This window comes from Lathamus discolor, chromosome 2, assembly GCF_037157495.1.
Source record: "Lathamus discolor isolate bLatDis1 chromosome 2, bLatDis1.hap1, whole genome shotgun sequence".
Lineage (NCBI taxonomy): Eukaryota > Metazoa > Chordata > Aves > Psittaciformes > Psittacidae > Lathamus > Lathamus discolor.
Window position 1 is genome coordinate 123045897 of NC_088885.1, and position 21503 is coordinate 123067399.

General features: G+C 37.3%; 1 protein-coding gene across 2 annotated transcripts in view; it reads left to right on the forward strand.

Annotated features, from left to right (window-relative positions):
• Window positions 1-21503, forward strand: part of NKAIN3 (sodium/potassium transporting ATPase interacting 3) — a 359636-nt gene that overhangs the window by 164133 nt on the left and 174000 nt on the right. For both annotated transcript variants that reach the window (XM_065668345.1, XM_065668346.1), the window contains exons 2-3: window positions 4088-4225; window positions 11264-11344. In XM_065668345.1, coding sequence (XP_065524417.1) covers window positions 4088-4225; window positions 11264-11344 — 219 coding nt within the window. The remainder of the gene's footprint in view (window positions 1-4087; window positions 4226-11263; window positions 11345-21503) is intronic.

Consider the following 21503-nt stretch of genomic DNA (forward strand, 5'->3'; position numbering starts at 1 on the left):
CAGTGCATATTGCTCATGGTATAAGGAAAAAAGAATTTATTATGTTTTCTCTGCCATTATCATGATTTATTGTTTTTACCTTCTATCAGCCCTGTCTGCAAGAAGGTTTTGTAATTTAGAAAAGAGTACCAATTTGAGCAGGACAGACATGCCTCCTACCTCTTTCTTTTATTTAGATTTTTTCCCCTACTAATGTCTTCTGTGGTCTTTATAGGTAAGACAAATACTCTGTGTTGACGACAAGAGCAAAATACATGAGATTTTAGCTGCACAGGAAAGTCTCACTGCATAGCCTGATGGTGAAAGCACTTGTTAGCGGGCAAGGAATGGTGCTGTATGTTTGGCATCCTGCTTCCCGGACTCCTTTGGTGGTTTACATGTTGTCACTATATATAAAAATAAGGAGCCTTGCAGGCAGGAAATAAGAAACTCCCAGTTCCAGATAAGTGCTATAAGCAGTAGGCTGTAGACTCATGTTTCTGCTTGTGCTCTCTTTTTGACTCACTAAATAAATTTGGGTGGTTTTGGCTGGCGACACAACTTCAAGGAGAAGCTCTCCCCCTTAGTATCCTAATTGACATTTCAGTAGGCAGCAGGAGAGGAAAATGAACCTTACTTCTTTTTGTTTGCAGTGGGTGCCTTTATCACAGTAATCTATAAAAAGACTAATTATGTTTTATATGTGCATGTCTATCTACCATTCATATAAACATTTATGCAATCATCTTTGGGAAGTTACCTGTGGCCACTGTGCTGTTTTGTCGGAGCCCAGTGCTGACAGACATGTTCAGAGATATCAAGGCAGATATCAGAGAGATATACATTAAGGCAGACTGTATCTGATCCATTTTAGGCATGAGCTGAGTACCTGGGTCTGATGGTAAAGTGCAGTGGCTGTGTTTGTTGATGTTGTAGGACTACATCTTTCAGACATTTAAGGTGTAGACCTACATGGCTCTGAAAATTGCTCCTAAGAACAAGTTTAAGAAGGGACACACACTATGCATCTTCATTCACTTCGGTGCTGCAGAATTCATATCTGTGCTTCAGGTTTTGTCCCTCAGACAGCTCTGGGTGTTTCAACACTACATAAAATGTCTAAGGGCAGCCATCTCTTGCAGCAAACCATTTTCATGAAGTTAATTTCCACAATAGCCACCCCAGTCAAGTCCTGTGCTTTCTACACCAGCAAATTCTCATGTGCCTGGTGAAGAAACCAGGAGATGGCATTCCATTGTGGGTGCTAGTGAGCTGCTAGACTCCTCCATCATGTTAATTGAGACTAGTGGTCCTCCCAGGCAGTTCACTTATGCCCAGGGACCATTTTGAGTTGGTAGATATGTGGTTTGCACACAGCTGTCCTGTTTCAGAGCCAAGGACACTTTACTGGAGGCAGTCCTAAGACAGCTGCCTTAAGTGCTGGGAGTGTTATAGGACGCACTCAAATTTATTGCTGCTGGTGAAGACCTAGGCTACATGAGAGTTTCAATGACTCTCAGGGCAGAGGTGGCTAATAAGCAGATTCTAAACTAATTTGGCAACTTCATCCTCTGTTCACTTGCCAGGGGTTTCAGGAAGAAAGCCCTTTCACTGTCTCTGAAAAATGGTGGTGTGAGAATTATGTCGGTGACTTCCTGACCCTGCAGGACCTCCAGGCTCTGGCTCTGGTCATGGAAGTCATAAATGCTTTCCTGCATTATACAGGACAGGACTCTTGGTGTGTCATTGCTAATACCATAAACTGTGAGTTCTGCCTGTGCCAAGGAGTTTTTGAAATATTATACAATCTTACAGATGGGATTTGAAGCACCCTTGTAATGTATTGTGTGATGTACCCTGTGGTTTAGGGAAGATACAGGCAGAGGTATTCCCAAACGTGAGATCACATAAATTGCCTGAAGGAGCACATGAGAAAAAGCATGTCACTCTGAGGTGTCCTTGGTGAAGTCCAGGCAAGGCCATTATTGTGATTCTTGTGAGTCTACTATAAGGTGAGGACATTACAAGAATGACATCAGGGTTACTATTGTTGTGTACCAATTAGGTTGCCCACATACTTCCCGGAAGGTGACAACCACACCACTAGGTACTGAAACTCCATCTGAAGTCCATGTAAAATATATATTTTTCTGGATTTGTTCATTAACATCTGTAGTTCTTTTCCATATCTAGGGCAGAAAACAGGTTGATACAGATGGACAATGAGTTAAAATAAGAGAGGGCCAAGTGTGACAAAAGCAAGGAGATAGTTAATGCCTCATGAGCTTCACTCAAATGGGAGTTGTGTTACCCCTTACCTACAGCATGAAAAGAATAAGATAATTTTGTTAAGATAGGATAATATCATTTTAACATTGCTGCATGATAATTTTTCATTATATAAATGTGCCAGATGTTTATCTGATAAAAGTCAGTGTAACTTCCCTGATTGCAGAGGAGCTGCACTAAGTTGATGACTCAGTTTTTGTTCATGTAATTGGTTAGATTTACCATTTTTATTAACCACTGCATAGAGAATATGAATCATAGAACCATTTCATGAGTGGTGTAAGGGACAGGTTTTTGTACACAAAAGTTGGACTCTTTTTGTACACAAAAGTTGGACTCTGTTCTGAGCAGCACCTAGTCCTGCTTGTAGGTGAGAATTGAATCTGGCCATTGCATGTAAAATGAAATGGTTTAAATGAAATACCCACATATGCTAATACTTTGATTGGTATTTATAGGGCCATGCTTATTCCATCTGACTCAGTTATAAATATTTTAAGTACATATTTCAGTAAATTTTAGGGTTTGTAACAACGTAGTAAAATCAAGTAGCTGTGTAATAGATTTTACCATGACCAGCATGACCAGCAGGTCGAAGGAGGTGATCCTGCCCCTCTACTCTGCTCTCATGAGACCTCACCTGGAGTATTGTGTGCAGTTCTGGTGTCCTCAACATAAAAAAAGACACAGAACTGTTGGAACAAGTGCAGAGGAGGGCCACGAGGATGATCAGGGGACTGGAGCACCTCCCATATGAAGATAGGCTGAGAAAGTTGGGGCTGTTGAGCCTGGAGAAGAGAAGGCTGCTTGGAGACCACATAGCAGCCTTCCAGTATCTGCAGGGGGTTTATAAGGATGCTGGGAGAGGGAATCTTCCTTAGGGACTGTAGTGATAGGACAAGGGGTAATGGGTTAAAACTTAAAGAGAGGAAGTTTAGATTGGATATAAGAAACAAGTTCTTTACTGTAAGGGTGGTGAGGCACTGGAATGGATTGCCCAGGGAAGTTGTGAATGCTCCATCCCTTGTGGTGTTCAAGGCTGGTTTGGACAGAGCTTTGTGTGGGATGGTTTAGTGTGAGGTGTCCCTGTCCATGGCAGTGGGGTTGGAACTAGATGATCTTAAGGTCCTTTCCAACCCTAACTATTCTATGATTCTACCAAGCACAGAAATTCAGTTGTTTCTCAGTAGGATTCTATTTAATGCTCAAAAATGTCTTGCTAGATCTGGAGAAATACTGAACCAAGTTTAAACCTCAACAGCTATGCTGCTGAGAAAGTTGAATTTAGTGTCTTTGTAACAACAGACTAGATTTTCAAAAATTGGTAGCAAATTAATTGATACTGAATCTAAGAAAACACAGACATGGGGAAGGGAGGGAGCATGATGATATTTCAGTAACAACAGCAAGGTTCACATGGCTTTGCTCAGCCTAGGTGAGCTTTTGTTTAAGACAAATCTTGTACTTGAGTATGTACTGACAAGACTTAGATTTTCCAGCATACAAGAATAAAATAAAATTTGTCTGAATTTGTAGAGGTATTTTTGTATTATATGAGTATTTTTCAAATATCTTCTTAAAGTTCTTTCCAATTGCTTTTTCATTAGAAGATCTGTATGATCTTCTAGTAGGTTGACTAGCAGCTATCTTCAGATACCAGTGTACTGACAATGCTGTGAAAGGCTACACCCAGGAACCATAGTTTCAAAATTCTGATGTACTTTAGTCTGGGGAATCCTGGTGCAAATCACAAAATGCCAAGTGTTTTATCTCACCCATAATTAAAAAGTGGATGTTCTTTTTATGTGTTTTCTTACAGCTGGCAGCATTAGAGAGACAGATCTTTGACTTCCTTGGTTTCCAGTGGGCTCCTATCCTTGGCAATTTCCTACAAATAATAGTTGTCATTTTGGGTTTGTTTGGAACCATCCAGTTTAGGCCTCGATATATAGTTGTGGTAAGTCTCATTTATTACCTTTTTCTTTTTTTTTTTTTTTCCAATTAGCTTTAAAACCTGTTATATTACAAAGCGGAATTTTATTGGTTTCAAAAGGTTTCAAAACACCAGATGGTATTTCTCTAGAAACTTCAGAGGGCTCCATATCATTTTGCAAATTGAGGACTACTGAGTGGCATTTCTGAGATTTTGGAAGCTATCAAGAATGGGTAACCTAAAGCGAATGCTACCAAAATCACGACCGTGAAACAAGTCGCTAGTAAGATTCTTTAAAGAATGAAATACCCAGATGGGTCAATTAGACCAAGAATAAATAAAGAAATGCAAATTGTTCTCTTTGCAATAGACAAGCAGAATCGCCATTAAAAATAAAATAAAAACTAAAAATTTTAATGATCAAGTTATATTTAGCTACATGTTCCTCTTAAACAGGGAGAAACAAGCATTGTAGAAGTTCCTTTGGTCCTGTGGCCCATGGGTTCAAAAGAAATCTCCCTCTCACATTTAACTTTGCTGAGATACGTATTTATGGCCTTGACCCAAAATTGTTGTAAATTGTCTCTGATGCTTGTAACTTGAAGCTTCTTAGATTTTTTCCCCATATTTTCAATATAACGAAGAATAAAAAACTTTCAAAGCTGTGAAGGAAACTGTCAACAAAAAAATATCTGTTTCTTCCCTCTCAGTCTCTTCTGAATGGGTGAATATTATGTCTTTACTTGGCAGAGTCTGTATGTGGAGCATTTCATTTGTGCTATCGGTAATGGATTTTAAGATGTGAAAGTTGTTTTTTTTCTCCCTCATGGAAGGGTAAAATAAATGTCTATTGGGGAAAACCCATTAAACAAATATTCAAAAAGCTTAATCTTTTCTAGTCAAGCCTGGAATTCTGTAATTCTTTGTCATGTCTTAAAAGAAAAAGTGAACAAAAAGTGCAACCAAGGTTCCTTATACTTACATTAGCTAAGCTTCACAAGCAGACTATAAATAATTGAAAACGGATTGATGTAAATAATAGCACTTTTATCTATTGCCTGTGCTTGGAGAACTAGGCAGCAGTGTATACACATCCATATATTGATGACTCACTTTTCTGCTTCATGTTCTCCATTTTATACATAAGAAATAGGAAGCAAGTGAGTGTAAACATCTGTAAAATTGCATTGCGATTTTATTTTATTAAAGAATGAAATACCTAGATGGGTCAATTAGACCAAGAATAAATGAAGAGAAGAAATACAAAAGCAGCATAAGCATAGCCATTGTAGATTAAATTCTGAGTAAAGAAATGAGTTCTGCTTAATAGTCTGGGTGATATCAAATTTGGACTGAAAGCTTTCTGCCAAAAAATGCCTGCCATCTAAGAGCTGCCACCTAATGGCTGAGCCATGAAACATCTCTGTTGAGTACAATTGTCATTCCAAGTAGGTAAACACAGTAGCTCATGTTTTCTTATCTACGGTCCTTCAGATACAGTACTATAGGGAGGTGATTCTGGAATAAATATGGAATTTCACTTGCTCATAGGTAAAATTCTGAGTCCTCAGAGCTTAAGAAACAGAGAGAGAGAGAGAGAGGAAGAAACAGCATTAACTCCAAGTGTCCTAATTAGTTTAAATCCAAGAATTATTTCCAATATTTTTTTGTATTAATTAGATCAATTTTTGTGAACAATTTGTCCTGTCACTAAGCGGATGTGCTATTTTCAGTACTTGAATGTTTTGTGGCTGAATTAAATCAGTGCAAAGTTCCCAGGGGACATAAAATTTCATAGCTGATTCCTAATTTTCCCACATTGGCTCATTTAAAACTTACACAAACATTTGCAAAGAAATAAAACCAGCTAAATTTCAGTTTTAAATATGCTGTAACACACCTGTCATGCAGCTCCAGAGCTCTGCTATGATCCATATCCCTGTGCATGCTTTTCCTTTCTTAATAGGACTTGCTATTACCAGCAAGATTTTTCAGGCTATTAAAATTGATTAAAGATGTTGACAGGATACTTGTCAAAGTTGGGGGGTTAACCCTGCTTCTACTTCTGATATGGGACTTCAAAAGCCTTCTGAACTATGAGTCATGTAGCTAAAATTGCACAAAACTTGCCCAAAGCTGAACATGAATGTATTCATGAACAGTGAGAGATGAAAATAATACACTTAAATAGGGGGAATATTAGTTGGAAGTCTCTGCTTTACTTGCCTTAATTTATTCCATTTAATAATATGATACATAGCCAATGTGTATGCCTGAAAAACCAAGAGGTATAAAAAGCAAAAGCAGAAGAAAGGCTATACAGGATACTTTACTCAGTATTCAAGCAAATGTTACTGTAGACACTCAAAACACATGTGAAATATTTAGGCATCCAAAATTACTCCTTGAATATCCTACCCGATAAGTCCTGAGTTGTTACTTTTCCAGTATATGTTGATTTATGCCAGTTTCTATGTCATATTTCACAAATATGACGAAGTAGGGCTCCACAAGTACTGATGCCTCTGAGGCACAGCCAGGTATTACAGGGGGATGATCTGATGACTCAGCAGTTGCTGCCTTTCCCTTGAAGTATCCCTGAGCCAACATTCATTTCTCCTAATGCCAAGACACTGTCAGACGAGGCATTGCACTTCAGATTAAATATACACTTGAGGTAGTTTATTCATTAATGCTAAACTTACCCCATGATCCTTGTAGTATTCGCACTTAGAAATTTTCCTTTTCTTCCTTACCTTTCAGTTTGAGAAATCATCCTTTGCATTTTTCTTTAACCCTTTCTTTTTGTAAAATTGTGTCCAATAATAACAACGATTTAGCTCTAGAAATGGTTGTATTTCACTGGTATGTGAAAAACATCTCTGCATTGATTTCAATATGACCTGTAGAGTAAAAAAAAGGCATAAAAATATCATTATTGTAGAGAGGCAGAGGCATTAAAAGGGATCTGAAAGGAACCTACTGGGTTGCACAGTAATTTAACAGACATTTAACCTGTAAAGCTTAGGGTGCACTCCAAATAATATCTAAATGCTTCCTTATCCACATAGTATACAATCCTTAGTGCAAAAATACAAAAGCAAGAACTTATACAGTGTATCATGGGGAGAAAGCAGCAAAGGTTAGCACCAGTATCCAGGTCCTTTGAGGAGAAGGAGCCTACTCAATGAAAATGTCTAGGTAATTTTTAAGTAGTGCATCATATGGGATAAAAAATAAAAAATAATTAGAAAAAAACCCAAACAAAACCAAACAAAAAAATACAAAACAAAAGAAAAAAAAGCCAGACAACACCAACCAACCAACCAACAAACAAACAAAACCCCCAAACAACCAACCCTTCATATTGATTCAGCCTGTGTGGCGAATTCCTTCTTCAATGCCAGATACAGTGAGGGTTGTGATGTTGAGCATGAGACCAGCTGAGCCGGCAGTGGCTGAATGTGGCTGGCCATACAGCTGAGGAAGGAATCACTGGCTGGGGAGAGGGGATTGAACAAACACACACATAATGTTCAGAAAGTATTACAATTTTTTCAGGGAGAAACTCTCAAATTAAGAAAAGCTGCTATTAAAGCCCTCCTCTGCAATTTTTATGTGATCCTTTTGTATATTTGCAGTTTTGAACTGCATGGATGCATACCAATTTTTTCCAGTTGCAATAGAAAGGACAGACCCTGGGGGTTTTCTGGTGATAGCAGCTATAGAATAGAAACTTGATTTGCAGAAAACAGAAGACATGGGAAAAATAAGGCATTTGATGGCAAGAATAAAAGATTGCTTTTGTTGCGAAGTCTGTGCCAGGTAGGTGAGTTTTATCTCTCAGTCACTGAAACCTTTTTTGACACAAAATGAGTCGCTTTAACCAAACTTCTCACGTGCTTTGTTTTCCCCTTGTATTCTGGGTTCTTGTCTTGAGACCTTGTGGTCTGATTTGCAAAAGTGCTGAATGCTCAACCACAGGGAGCTGAACACTGAGCTTATAAAGTGCTTTATAACCCCAAGTGCTCTGAAAATCAACCCTTAAGCATCTCAGGTTGGATGCCTATAGTGTATGAATATTTCTGAATGTAATCTCTGCATGTATCAAAACATGATTTGCATTCTGAGAGCTGTATCATTCCTTTATAACATAAAGTAAATTAGTTAATGTTTGTGCAGCTCTCACACATTACAGCAATGGCATCTTAGAAAACCTCCTGAGGAAATAAACATTCGATCCTTAGAGCAGGGTCTGAGCAACAAAGAGAATTACCGAGTTAGCTGTTCATAAAATGTATTAAGGGAGGTAAGGTCTTCTAAAACAAAAATATACCTATGGTGTTTTAATTAATGTTTGCATTGTATTGCACAGCCACAAAATAGAAAAATTAAATCAGAATTCTGATAGTTCCTAATTTTGCTTTCTTGCTTTTGCTGTCCTAAATCCTTTCCTTAATGTATTCTTTCTTAAGTGCCTATAACACTATGCAAAGAAAAATCCTGCTACTTACATATCCAAAACCATGTGTTTTCTAATTTTGACAATAACTTTCTTACTTTAAAAAACTGTATAGTATTAACTACTGAATATATAATTATTATGTACTTAAAAGGGAGCTTAAATTCCTGTTACTGTCGTTCAGTGAGCGTGTAGGAAGAGCTTTTCCACACACAGTAGCTGTGTGTCAAGGGGCACATGTGCTTTGCAGCTGCAGTTTTCTTCCCATAATCCTCACAGTGGATAAGGAACCAAACAGGTCCTGACCGTTAAACCAGCCTAGCTTGGCCTGGCAAAGCACATTCAGGCAGTTTTTACCTGCATGATTCAGAGTTGTCATTGGTGCCCATGGGACAGGATGAGGTCATTAACAGATTTGGCTTTGCCTGGCAGATGAAGTAGGTTTCCTGTTGTTGTGAAGACAGATTTCGTTCATGGACAGATATAAATTTATTTCTTAAAAAGGGGAATTCTCCTGAATATTCTGAAATATGCTTTTTACATGCAACTGGGCTTGTATTAGGTGTCCATTAATTTTGAATGCTCATCACTTGATGTTCTGAGGATGTATGTAGAAAAATCAGGAGCTTATGATGAGTTACTACAAAGTCAGCAAATGTAGTAAAATGTGCTATCCTCTTTTAAGTTAAACTTATAGATAGTACAGACCTTCTACTGCTCACAGACTACAGCAGTTTTGTCTATTTTATAATTATCCAGCCTTCAGTTGCCACAGTGCCCTTCTTTGTAAGCCAGAGAAAATGGCCTAGGAGCATTACTCTCATTTTGTTTGTTAATGACCTACTTCTTGTGCCATAGCCATATGCAAACTGCCTAAGTACCTCATAAGAAATTAAATTAAAGCAGTTGACCTATTTGGTGTACAGAAATGACTGTATGCATGTGGGGGTAATCAAAGTGGGGAAAAATTCAACTCTTTTCACCTGAACCCTTCATTATACATCACAGGGAGGGGAAGGAAGAGGGGAGCATAACCCAGCACTGCCCAAGAAAGCCAAACTGGTGGCACCCATGTGATAGAAACGGGATCCAGCATATTATAAAGTAGGGTGTTGAGCTTTATTGACTGTATCGAGGCAAAACAATAGCATATTAGCCTCATCTGGTCACAGCTAATTAGACTTGCAAGGGTGCTTAGCAACAGTTCCCCACTGTGAAGGTTGTAAGCACATAAATGTAAAGTGACTGTGCTGCTGCTCATTGCATTTTTCTGGTGGGTGTAGCTCCAATGTGGCTGAGGGTGTGCTTAGCCCATCAAACAGAAATGCTTCTGAGCTGTACAGCTTGAAGTGTCAACTGGGTGTAGTTTACAGCTGTATGTAGGTAAACGCTGCATCTGTAAGGAAATAGGGTCAGTCCATTATGCTGACAATTAAAATGCAAAAGATGATTTACGGTAGACAAATTAATCTCCCATTCATGCTGTGGATGTAGTGTGAGTTCAGTCTTGCACTAGGGTAGGAGAAACAAGAAAAGCTATTGATACATTCACCTATTAAGGGCACATTGTAGGATCGGGTTCATGGCCACTAGGGCTGGAGTAGTGAGTTATTTTTAATGTAATTAAAATACCTTCTATTGAAAGACTCCTCCCATACCTCTGATACAAAAGCAGGCTAAGAAAATTGGGCTGTTCAGCCTGGAGAAAGAAGGCTGTGTGGAGACCTCTGAGCAGCCTTCCAGTATCTGAAGGGGACCTACAAGGATGCTGGAGAGGGATTCTTCCTCAGATAGTGTAGTGATAGGACAAGGGGTTCAAACTGAACCCCTTTAGGGCTTAGGGTTTAGGTTGGATGTAAGGAATGAATTGTTTACTGTAAGGGTGGTGAGGAACTGGACCAGGTTGTCCACGGAATCTGTGAATGCTTCATCCCTGGCAGTGTACAAGGCCAAGCTGGATGGGGCCTTGAGCAACCTGGTCTAGTGTGAGGCGACCCTGCTCATGGCAGGGGGGTTGGAACTAGATGATTTTAAGGTCCTTTCCAACCCTAACTATTCTATGATTCTATAATCCTATGATTCTTAAGAGATCAGATTTACCCTTTACTCGTGATTTTTTTTTTAATCTGTATTATCAGATCAATAGATCTATTTTATTTGGTCTCTTTTTTTTTTCTTTTGTATTTCTTCATAATATTTAAATATTATTTTAATAATACTTGCCTATTTAAATTACTTTACTACTCTGGAATCTCCTTTAACAGAGATAAATCATGACTTACAAATAACTCACAGTTGCCCCCAAAACAGCATTTTGGACTTAATTGGTATCAGTAGGATAGTACAAAGCTGTAAAGAATAAATCTGTTTTATTGGTATTTATTTAGAGCAGCAACGAGTATTGGATTTGTAATTTCCTATGGTTCTCATGGGACTTCTGCAGGGAGAACTTCTTTTCTGAACTCTCTATCTTGGCTGTTCCCAGAAGAACAATGCTTATTGATATCAGGCTTTTTATTGTTGATCTGCTCAGTATAAAGTCCTTTCATCTTCACATTTTATTTTTCTGTCTTTTTGCTTTCATCTGGCTTTGTGTTTAGTACACGGTGTGGACTGCCCTGTGGGTCACCTGGAATGTTTTCATTATCTGCTTCTATTTGGAAGTAGGCGGACTTTCTAAGGTAGGTCACTTATCCTTCTTCAGGTTTATGGGAGGGTGTTTTAACAGCGGGACTCTCAGATTTTATAAGGCTGGAGCCATAGAGGAAAATATGGCTGTTTGAAGATACAATTTGATCTTTGGAGTTCCCCTCTGATGAGAACTCCAGTACTTGAAGTTGTCTTTGATAGTAAATAGTCATGGGTTTGAAGTATATATATGCACTGAATCTGAAATACAGTTGCCTTCTGAAGTACCATCTGAAGGAGTGGGGGGAAGGTTATTCAGTGCAAAACTTGAGGTTCTTTTTGATTGTTTCAAGTGTGCATGAAAAACTTATCTGAATTTCCGAGACTGCTGTGAAAGCAGCTAAAGAAAATTACAAAGAAGGTTAATGTAATAACTTGTTGAGCAAATTGGTCTCGCAGTGAGAATGTTGATTCTTTATAAAAGAAAGAACAAATGGCAAAGGATGACTTTTTTCACATCTGAATAAAACTTTCCTTTTCATGGTACTCAATGCTCTAGGTCACAGATTCCTTACTCAAACCTCCGATTAGTGCAGAAGTGTTTGCTGAAGGTATCAAGATGCGTGTTGCCTTTGTACAAGCTAGCACTTCTGTTAGCATGGTTCATATTTCAGCATTGTATCTACAGTGAATTCTAGACAGCATCTGCTGTTTTTTATCTTCTTGCTGGACATATATGATACTGATTTTTGGTTACCACATTCATACTGAAATGATTCCAGTCACTGTGTGCCCGTAGCACATGCTGATCCCAGTATTATTAACAGAATAAATGACCACATTGTTGGTTGTAGATTTAGGGGTATGAACTACATCATGGTTAATTCCGGTGTTGCTTTTAGCTTAGTTCAGATGGGAACATTTGTAAGCTACAAGCTTTTTTGGGTTCAGCATTAAAAATCCTAGTTTTTGACTGACAACAAACATAAAACTAGTGAAAACGATTTAATAAGAAATGAAATTTAATGTACTCAGTAAAAATTACATTAAAATTAAAGCTTTCAGTGATAGATTCCTTTGGTGATAAAATTTTATAATGAAAAGCTACAGCACATACGATGTAGTTCTCCAGAAGTCATAGGCTTGATGAGGAAATTAGTGCATTTCATAGACTATCAAAATAAATGATCGTATTGGTATGTTCTGATTTTAAAATCTAGTAGATGAATGGAAGAGCACCACATGGAAGTGATAAATGCCCAAAGTAATTGTTCATTTTCATTACAAATAGAGTTTGTATTTTTTCCATCAGTTGGTGATGACTGTTTTTATAGTGCCTATTATATTTTTATATGTGGCTAGTGTTTTTATTTAAGTGATTGGGAATTAAGTGAAACTTTTAATCTGACCCCTGACTTCATGAAAATTTGAATTGTCTTTCCACTGATTGCAAAAAATTCTGATCATATCTTTAGTGTGAGAGAATTATAAGCCAACAGGTTTGAACTGAAATCTTGAATCTTTCAGTTTCATCACTGTGTTTCACTTTTAGGTCTTCTTACTTAATATATATGGCAAATCACAATGCCGAGAAATAGTAGCAAAAGTATTACTCAGGAGTTGAGAAAAATCCCTTTTGTTAGTATGCACTTTGGTTGATATCAGAATTTTAGTGTAATTTTTATGTTGTGGTTTATAATTACAGCATTTGAGAAGTAGTTTTTGTGAAAAGTAGGTGATACATGCAAAATTATTTTCATGGAAGTTAACTGTTCTTGTATAGATTATATGAAAGGTACCAGTACCAGGGCCAAGCTAGTAATGATAGAATCAAGAATTTTGTTCATTAAACCATGGAATTTGAAATCCCTTTAATGATGTTTCTGAAAACTGTACTGGAGATAGTGCAGTCATCAAGAGGCTGAGGTCTTTTTGCAGCATACACATAGAATCCTGGGTATTTACAAAGTGATAGGTATTTGACATTGGTTTAATTGGGGCCCACATTCTGAACAACATGATAGCCTAAAAATTTCATCATTGCTTTCTGTGGACATTCTCCTGTGTTGTTAGGCATGATACAGAAAGGTTCTGTTATCAATGTACGTTACTGTGTTTGGGAAATCAAATACTATCAGAAGCTTTTCAAGGGTGGCTCTTTTCTCAGCATTGAAATAATGACAGAGAGTAGTGTGGGGTTTTTTCTTGCTGTTGTTCTATTTTTCCATTGAAAAAAAAAGGGTTTGTTTCTGAAATGAATGCAGATTGAATATAATTTTTAATGTCTGTTGATGCTTTCAGGGAAAATTAGGTTGCTGTCTGGCAGTTGACTTATTCTTGTTCGCTTGTTTGTTTTAAGCACTATCATATTTATAGTTGCTCTGATCAGAATTAGCTGTTGCTTGGAGTCCCGAGAATTTACTCTGTCTTTGATCTTGAATACTATCAGGAAATATAACATTGGTGCAATAATAAATGGCAATTTTAATTCAGTATCTTCACTTGGAGTATGCATGAAATGTGAACAGACTTTTCAAATGTCCTAATAGGAACCCCACCACCACTGAAATTTTGCTCAGATCTTATTCTTGCGGCAGAAAGGAAGATCTCCTTTGAATATTCACTGTTTTCATTCTGCAAAGAAGTTCCACCTCAGTTGATGGAAAATTTGAATAAGAAAGAGATAGGTAATTTAGGCCTGTTCTTTGCTGTGAGAGTTTTAAACTTTTTTCCATCAGTTATAACGTATAATGTTCAGATTGTCCTGGTAAACTGATTTTTTGGGTTTGTTTGTTTTAAAGAAACAGTTTGATATTTAATTTAGAGTTTATGGTTCTGGTATAACAAGATCTTTAAACTTTTCTTAATAAAAAGTGATGAAACCTTCTACCACCGACCCTCCTAGTATCAAACACTATGTATGTGACTTGATCCTTTCCATTCTTTCAGTAAAATGTGATATTTCTTCACAAGAGTGACATGGAAAGTATATCTTTAGTTGCAGACACATTTCATGTTTTAAAGTAACTTGAGGGAGAGGAAGAAAATAAAGTCAGTTTCGTATATACCCAAACTCCCCACCACGTTTGTTTTTAATAATGTGGAGGACCAAACTGGTAGACATGAGGGGTGGAAGCTGGTAGGATAGGGTAAGCTTGGAACTAAAATACTGTATATATAGCTGTAGGCTTGTTGCTAAGGAATTCACTTGAGTCTCAGTCCCTGCTCCAATTAATATCATATTATTTTGTTTAACAAGATAAAGCTTCACAGAAGAGCTTTCTGTGGAAGCACTCCCAGTAGCTATAGTATGGTAATTCAAGCAATCTCCTGGGAAAAAGATGATATGCATTCAAGTCTTCTCAGGTGTGAGAGGGAAATTAACATGGCTTTCCCACAGCCAAGTGTTGTAAGTAGAAACCCAATGTGTAAAGGTCTCCTCTAGCTACCTTATAGATAACATATAAGTCAAAATCTTTCACTTATGATACAGATCTGCACATAAGATTTTAATGCCTTTTTCAGGGCTAAAGAAATTGATCAGAAATAAAATAAATATACCCATATAATTCTTTTTTGTGTTAACTGAATTTTTTCCTGCTTTTTAGCAGTGAAAACACACCCGTACGAACACAGGAAATTTGTCTGTATTTTTTATTACTTTTATGAAATTGAAAGCATAATTTTTGGTGTTAACTACTCCATATGAGAGAAACAAAGCTGCTATTATACCATGACCTTTTAATCCTCTGCTGCAGAATGACAGATTGTTACATCCATACGTGAGCTCATTAGTTGTTCGGATCTTGTTCTGTCTTGAAATGAAAATGTGTTCTAATTGCTACTTTCGAGAATATAGACAATTTACATAGACATAAACACAAATCTCAAGGAATAAGAGGTAAAATAAAATTCTCTAAAGAGCATTTGAAAATAAACATTGATTGCATCTTACCTGATGCAACACCAGAAGCTGTTATTTTGAAGTATTGTATGTACTTGTTAAACATGGACTAGAACTTCTAACTTGTATAAACCAGCCCTCCATCCCCATCAATACATTCTGTTATGTACTTCTGTACAAAGGACACTTCATTCGTTTAGTGTGTGCAGCTAATATTTCTATCATTTATACCCCTTCACATCCAGTATGAAAATAGCTGTGTTTATTTGTATTTATAATTTTCTGTTCCAACAGATACTTTTCTTTAGTTCATTTTTCTACTGTGTTTTATTGCGTGTTAGTGATGTTCGCATGTGTTAATGCCTTTATTCAGTAAATGCATGGCAGCATTCCAGTGCAGTGTACTCCTTTCATGTTGTTTGATATACCTTACCTAAGCAGCTAGGCGTGGTGATGAGCTCTTTTCTTTTTCTATGATGTTTCTTGTTGTTCTTCAAGTTTATTTTTTTTCCTGTGGCATGCTTCTTGAGCATGAACTTTGCCTTATTCTGGATTTCTTTAAGTTTAGCTCCCAAGATTGAGCTCTCTGTCAACTGACTCTTTCATTGCTTTTGACTAAGGATTTGTATGGCAAACATTCATATGTTCAGTAGGAAGCTACTTCTGAAACAGCTTACGTTTATCACATCCTTAGTTTTAGGTATTGAATGTAGATGAATGTGAACTGTCTCAATGTGCCTTTGACACTAACTTAACCTTTCCCCTAAAGCCAAAGGAAATTTTGCATATGTTAATTAATAAAAAAACCTTCTTTCATATATATTTTCCTCATAATACTTTTATCAATGGAAGCTCAGAATCTGCAGGCTTCCCAGTCAAGTTTATTAAGACGGAACTATAGGATTATATGGATCTGTAGTCGAAGGGATAGAATTCTAACTGTTAAAATTAACAATTTATTCCATCCAAGGACAAAACGGACTAATAAATTACTTAATAATAGACTATATGAATAGAAACCTGGTACTCTTTTCTAAATAAAATACTGTGCATCAGAATGGGGGCTAATTACATGGACTTTATTCTGGCTACTCATGGAATCCAATTTATTCCATCTGGTGCATGTCAGTCAATCCTTAATTGTTGTGCAGTTACATCTAATGATCTCAAAGGGAGTAAGTTAAGATTAAAACCAACGCTATTTTGTAATTAATAGAGATGTAAAGGTATATGCTTGTGTCTTTTTTAAAATGTGAAATGAGAGCGTAAGAGTTGCTTGAATTTATGGCTAGCAATGTGAAAGTAAATGTGATTCTCATTCTAATTTGGGTTGATGTAAGTGAGAAAACAGAGACAATTATTTTGATGTAATTAGCATCATAATTAGCTCTATGGAATAGCCCAGTCCAGAAAGCTTGTGGACAAAGTTGGCAGCATCCATAAAAGCAGTATGGAAAATCAGCAGATGGAATGTAAAAGACTTCCTTGTCTAAGCAGGAGGCTGAAGGTAGGTCATAGTATCTCTACTCACATGTAAGTGATTTTATGTGGAGGAAAGAGATGAAGATTTTCATATCCACTGGGAAGAAGGGCAAGAAATAATTTGCTGAGCATGTGGCAAAGAAGATTTGGTTGGAGATCAGGGGAAGCTTTTCTTAATAATAAGGCACCGAATAGGATCTAAAGCTGTTAAAAAGCCATATCTCTGGGTAACTCTTCTGCCCCACTGTTTTTAATCTATAGCAATAAGCCTCTGCCAAAAGAAAACTCCAAGTTAGTGTCCATGGATAGTTTAGGGTAGGAATGTTAAAAATGAAAATATGAGTACAAGCTGAAGGCTCAAAACTACATCTTTAATGAAATCAGTCTTATTAATTTTTGAAGGGAGTGGCATTCCAGCTTGGGAGTTTGGGGTGTCTCTGTTTTTTTTCCCCAGCAGATGTGGGGACACAGAAAAAGGGACACCCCAGTTGAGGCTGCGAGGTGGCTGACAGCAGTTCTTGAGCATGCAGGGATGGGGTTTTCGGTGTTCAGCTGTGTGACACCAAGTCAGAGTGATACATCATTGCTGTTCACTCCTGATAGAGATTAGACCTCCGTTACAGATAAGGCTCATGTGCTTTCTGTTCTGTTGATGGATTTTTAATTGAACACAAATCATTGCCTTTCACAGCAGCACATGCTTTGCTGAGGACAATCTGAGAGTGATAATAGTATATTTCTTTGCTTCTGGACATGGTGCATACATTCATGTCCAACTCAGCTGAGAACTTTTTCCCACACACATTTGATTCATACCAGTTGCTTTGGTCAGCATCTCTCATATCCATTACCTTCATGCTCTCCCCACTACTATGTGTCCATTTACTTCAGCTGGTGTCATCAGCTGCTACTAGCTGTAGTATGCAGGAATAACACATCACGATAAAGCAGTTGATGTAGCTGTAGGCATTCTGTAGTTTCTAGTCATTACAAATAACTCATTTTATAGCAGTACTTAAATATAATCCCTTTCTAGTGTGTGTGCTAATAAAATTCAACTTGCAGAAATTAAACCTAATTAAAAGATTAGTTTTTTCTCTTTGAGGTTTGGACCCTCTTGCCTTGTCTTCCTTCTCCAACTTTATTATTCCAAAAGGGTTTAGTAAATTGTTGTTTTGAAAGTCATGTTCCAGAATCTTCTGTGACATGGAAAAAGGAGGAATGCTAATTAAACACCATTTAAGTAAATAGACTTAAACTAATATAAAGGTAAAGGAAAAGCAGACACAATACAAGTTTCAATGCTTGCGTCATATAATCTATTTAATTCCCTTGGCCTTCACTCTTTCTTTGAAGCAGCTCTCAAATGTAACAGTTTGTTGGGATTTTTTTAATATAAAAAGGTTTTAGAACCAGTTGTCTCCTTTTTGTTCTTCTTGTGCCCTTTTCTACAATAAACATTATACTGAAATGTGTTTGCTAAAATATGAACTTCTAATATGAGTTTCCTCATGCAAGTTGTTCCTCCCATCCTGCTGCTCTCTCACCATAAACAGAAATAATCTCCAGGTTCAGTTGTATTTAATAGTTTTCCATAATGTTCTCTTCAAACAGCAACCTTTTGAATTTTTAATTGCTTTAGCAATAAACCTGGAAACCAATTTACTGTGAAGTTATGCAGTGTATTATTGAACAGAAACAACATTTCTGCACTTCAGAATAATAGCTCTGGCCTTGGCTGGTATTAGGTACTGTTAATCATAGATTCGGTGTGTTGGTGGTGTGCCTTTCAATGGTATGTGCAAACAGTATTTTTTGATGTTGTGTTAGGCTGACATCAGTACGTGCAGGAGCAGAAATTGCATGTGGTAGTTTCTGTTTAGAATACAATGATTATTTCCATGAAAAGTTAGAAAATGCCTAGCCACCAACTATCAATCAATTCATAATGGTAAAGCTATGGAAAAATAATTTATCTTTTTATTTGCAATTTACATTCTTAGCCAAAAAAACAGAATAACTACACATTCATGCATGCCTTTTGAAAATAACACTAAAGAAATGCTACCTGCAGAATGCTTAAGAAGATGCCTTAATATATGCTCTCTTTAATAAACAAACAATTCACTCCCCCCCCGAAAAAAACAACAAAACCGACACAAATCAAAGAGCAGAAGAGTATTAATCTGTTAGTACTCTAGTACTGAAGTCAGTACGCATTCCTTCAATTCAAATTTTTCAACAATGAACTAGCCTCAAAGACTTTTATTTTAGCTGAAGAGACTTTGTTGGGTTTTTTTGGTGTTCCAGATTTCACAAAACCAGAGTGATTTGATATTCTGTCTGTTTCAGTCTACTGTGTAAAGCTCTAGTATCATGTAAGTTTTAATGCAATACATGCTAAATTTTGGAAGGAGAATTAACATGCAGCTAGCTTGGTGACACAATTTGAGCATAAGGTCATTCTGGAAAAAAGATTGCATGGAACAAACGGGACACAGATAAATGCCACTGAAACTGGGGAATGTGTCATTCTGATGTTAATTATTTTGTTTAGGTAATACAATCACATTGCTGAACAACTTAATCAGGACGACATTCCAGATGGTGCAAAAGTTATATTTCATATCCTTTCAGGTGACTTTTACAGTGGTTCATAATATTATATACAATCAGCACCACTAAAATATGTTTTTAAAACAGAATTGGTGTTCTCTTGATTGCTGAATTCAGAGGTTGATATTTACAGTGTAGGCCACCATCATCTTCATTGGTTTAAATAACTGAGATTACATCTTTGTGGCTTTTTTTTTTTTTTTTTAATAATGCAGTTAACAGCCATGAGTTACTTGTGTTGGGAATGATGAATGTGATATATATGGCTACCTAACTGCTACACAAATAAACTTATTAATACAAGCATTCATATTTGTTAGAGTTCATTATCGTGATGGATAGGGGAGGAGCAACTGACTTGTCATCTACCTAGACTTGTGTAAAGCGTTTCACACTGTCCCATGTGACATCCTTGTCTCTAAACTGGAGAGACATGGGTTGATGCAAGAGGGTAAATCCCTGAGTATCTATAGTACATCTGTGCCTGAAGCCCATAGCAAAATTTGAAAAAAGATTGGGTATTTAGATGTAGAACAAGAAGATACAGAATAAGGAATCAAAGCATATAGGGGCAGGAAGGATTATCTAGTCATTTATTCTAACCTCATGTGTTTGGGAAAAGGTGAATTGATTAACTTGTTCATGGAGTGAGGAAGGGAAATTTCTTTGAGTTGTGGTTTGGTTGTAAGCAAGTATGGCAAATACATCTGCAGAGAAGGGTGAATCTATTATATACTAATTGACAATTTGATAAATTTTGTAGTGATTGTTATGCTCTTATTGTGGAAAAAAGGAAGACTGTTGCCTAGATTTTGATTTAGTTCTTTGTAAATGTGATGTCCTTCTGGCAAAACTGCTATGAAAGCTATTTTGATTATTTCTTTAGTCGTGTTCTTGTTCAGACATTGGATCAACCACATCTGCTGTCTATCCAGCACCTTCTAAGTGCTGACAGAGTGACTGCTGTGTACAGATTTTGACCCTTATGTAAGGTACCATACTATTTTAGTGCCATTGCAGGCTCTATTGCCTACCAATGTCAAAATGGTGCTTTTTGCTAATAATTTTTGTACACTGTTTTCCTGTTGTACTGTATCTTTGAAATTTTTATTCCTACATTGGCCAAGTAAGGAGTTCTTCCTATTTATGAGTAACCCTGTCATTTCATCAGTCTTCTAACAAAGTTTCATTCAGCTGAAGCCCAGCTTAAATACAGTTTTACTGGTTTGAAGGGAGTTTCGCACTGATTCATCAAGTCCAACTGTCAACCTAGCACTGCCAAATCCACCATGAAACCATGCCCCTAAGCATCACATCTACACTTCTTTTAAATGCCTCCAGAGATGGTGGTGCAACCATTTCCATGGGCAGCCTGTTCCAATGGTTTTACAACCCTTTCAGTGAGGAAATTTTTCCTAATACACAATCTAAAGCTCCTCTGGTGCAACTCTAAGGCTGTTTCCTCCCTGTTACTTGGGAGAAGAGACCCAACACCCACCTCACTACTTCCCCCCTTTAGGCAGTTGTAGAGAGCAATAAGGTCCCTGGAGCCTCCTTTTCGCCAGGCTAAACAACCTCATTTCCCATAGATATTCCTCATAAGGCTTGCTCTCTAGATCTTTCACCAGCTTCGTTGCTCTTTGGACATGCTCCAGCACCTCAATGTGTTGTAGTGAGGTGCAGTATTCAAGGTGCAGCCTCACCACTGCTGAGTACAGGGGGACAATGACTTCCCTAGTCCTCCTGGCCACACTATTTCTGATACAGGCCAGGATGCAGTTGGCCTTCTTGGCTGCCTGTGCACAAGCTGGCTCATGTTCAGCAGGTGATAGCTCATCGTCTTTAGATTTCATCCAGGTGACTGTAATTGCATTCTTTAGAATTCCAGAACAACCCCCAATTTAGAGGAAAGGCAAGGAAAAATGCAAGTTTGCTTTACATTTCATAGGGTATCCATGGAGATTTTACTAAGTATGTAGAGCATGTGTATCCACTCAGAGATTTCCTGGTTCTTTAGGATTTTCTGAAGTATTTCAGCATGCAGTGTGCATAGTCTTGAGCTTTCTGAGTTAACATTTACCTTAAGTTACTTTGCTATATGGGTCTGGTGTTGGCATTTTACCTATGTGTTTTAGAAAATTTCTAAGTCTGGTGGGCCTACCTGAAACTGACTTTCATCGGATAGAGCATCTGGAAGAAATTTTTGCCAT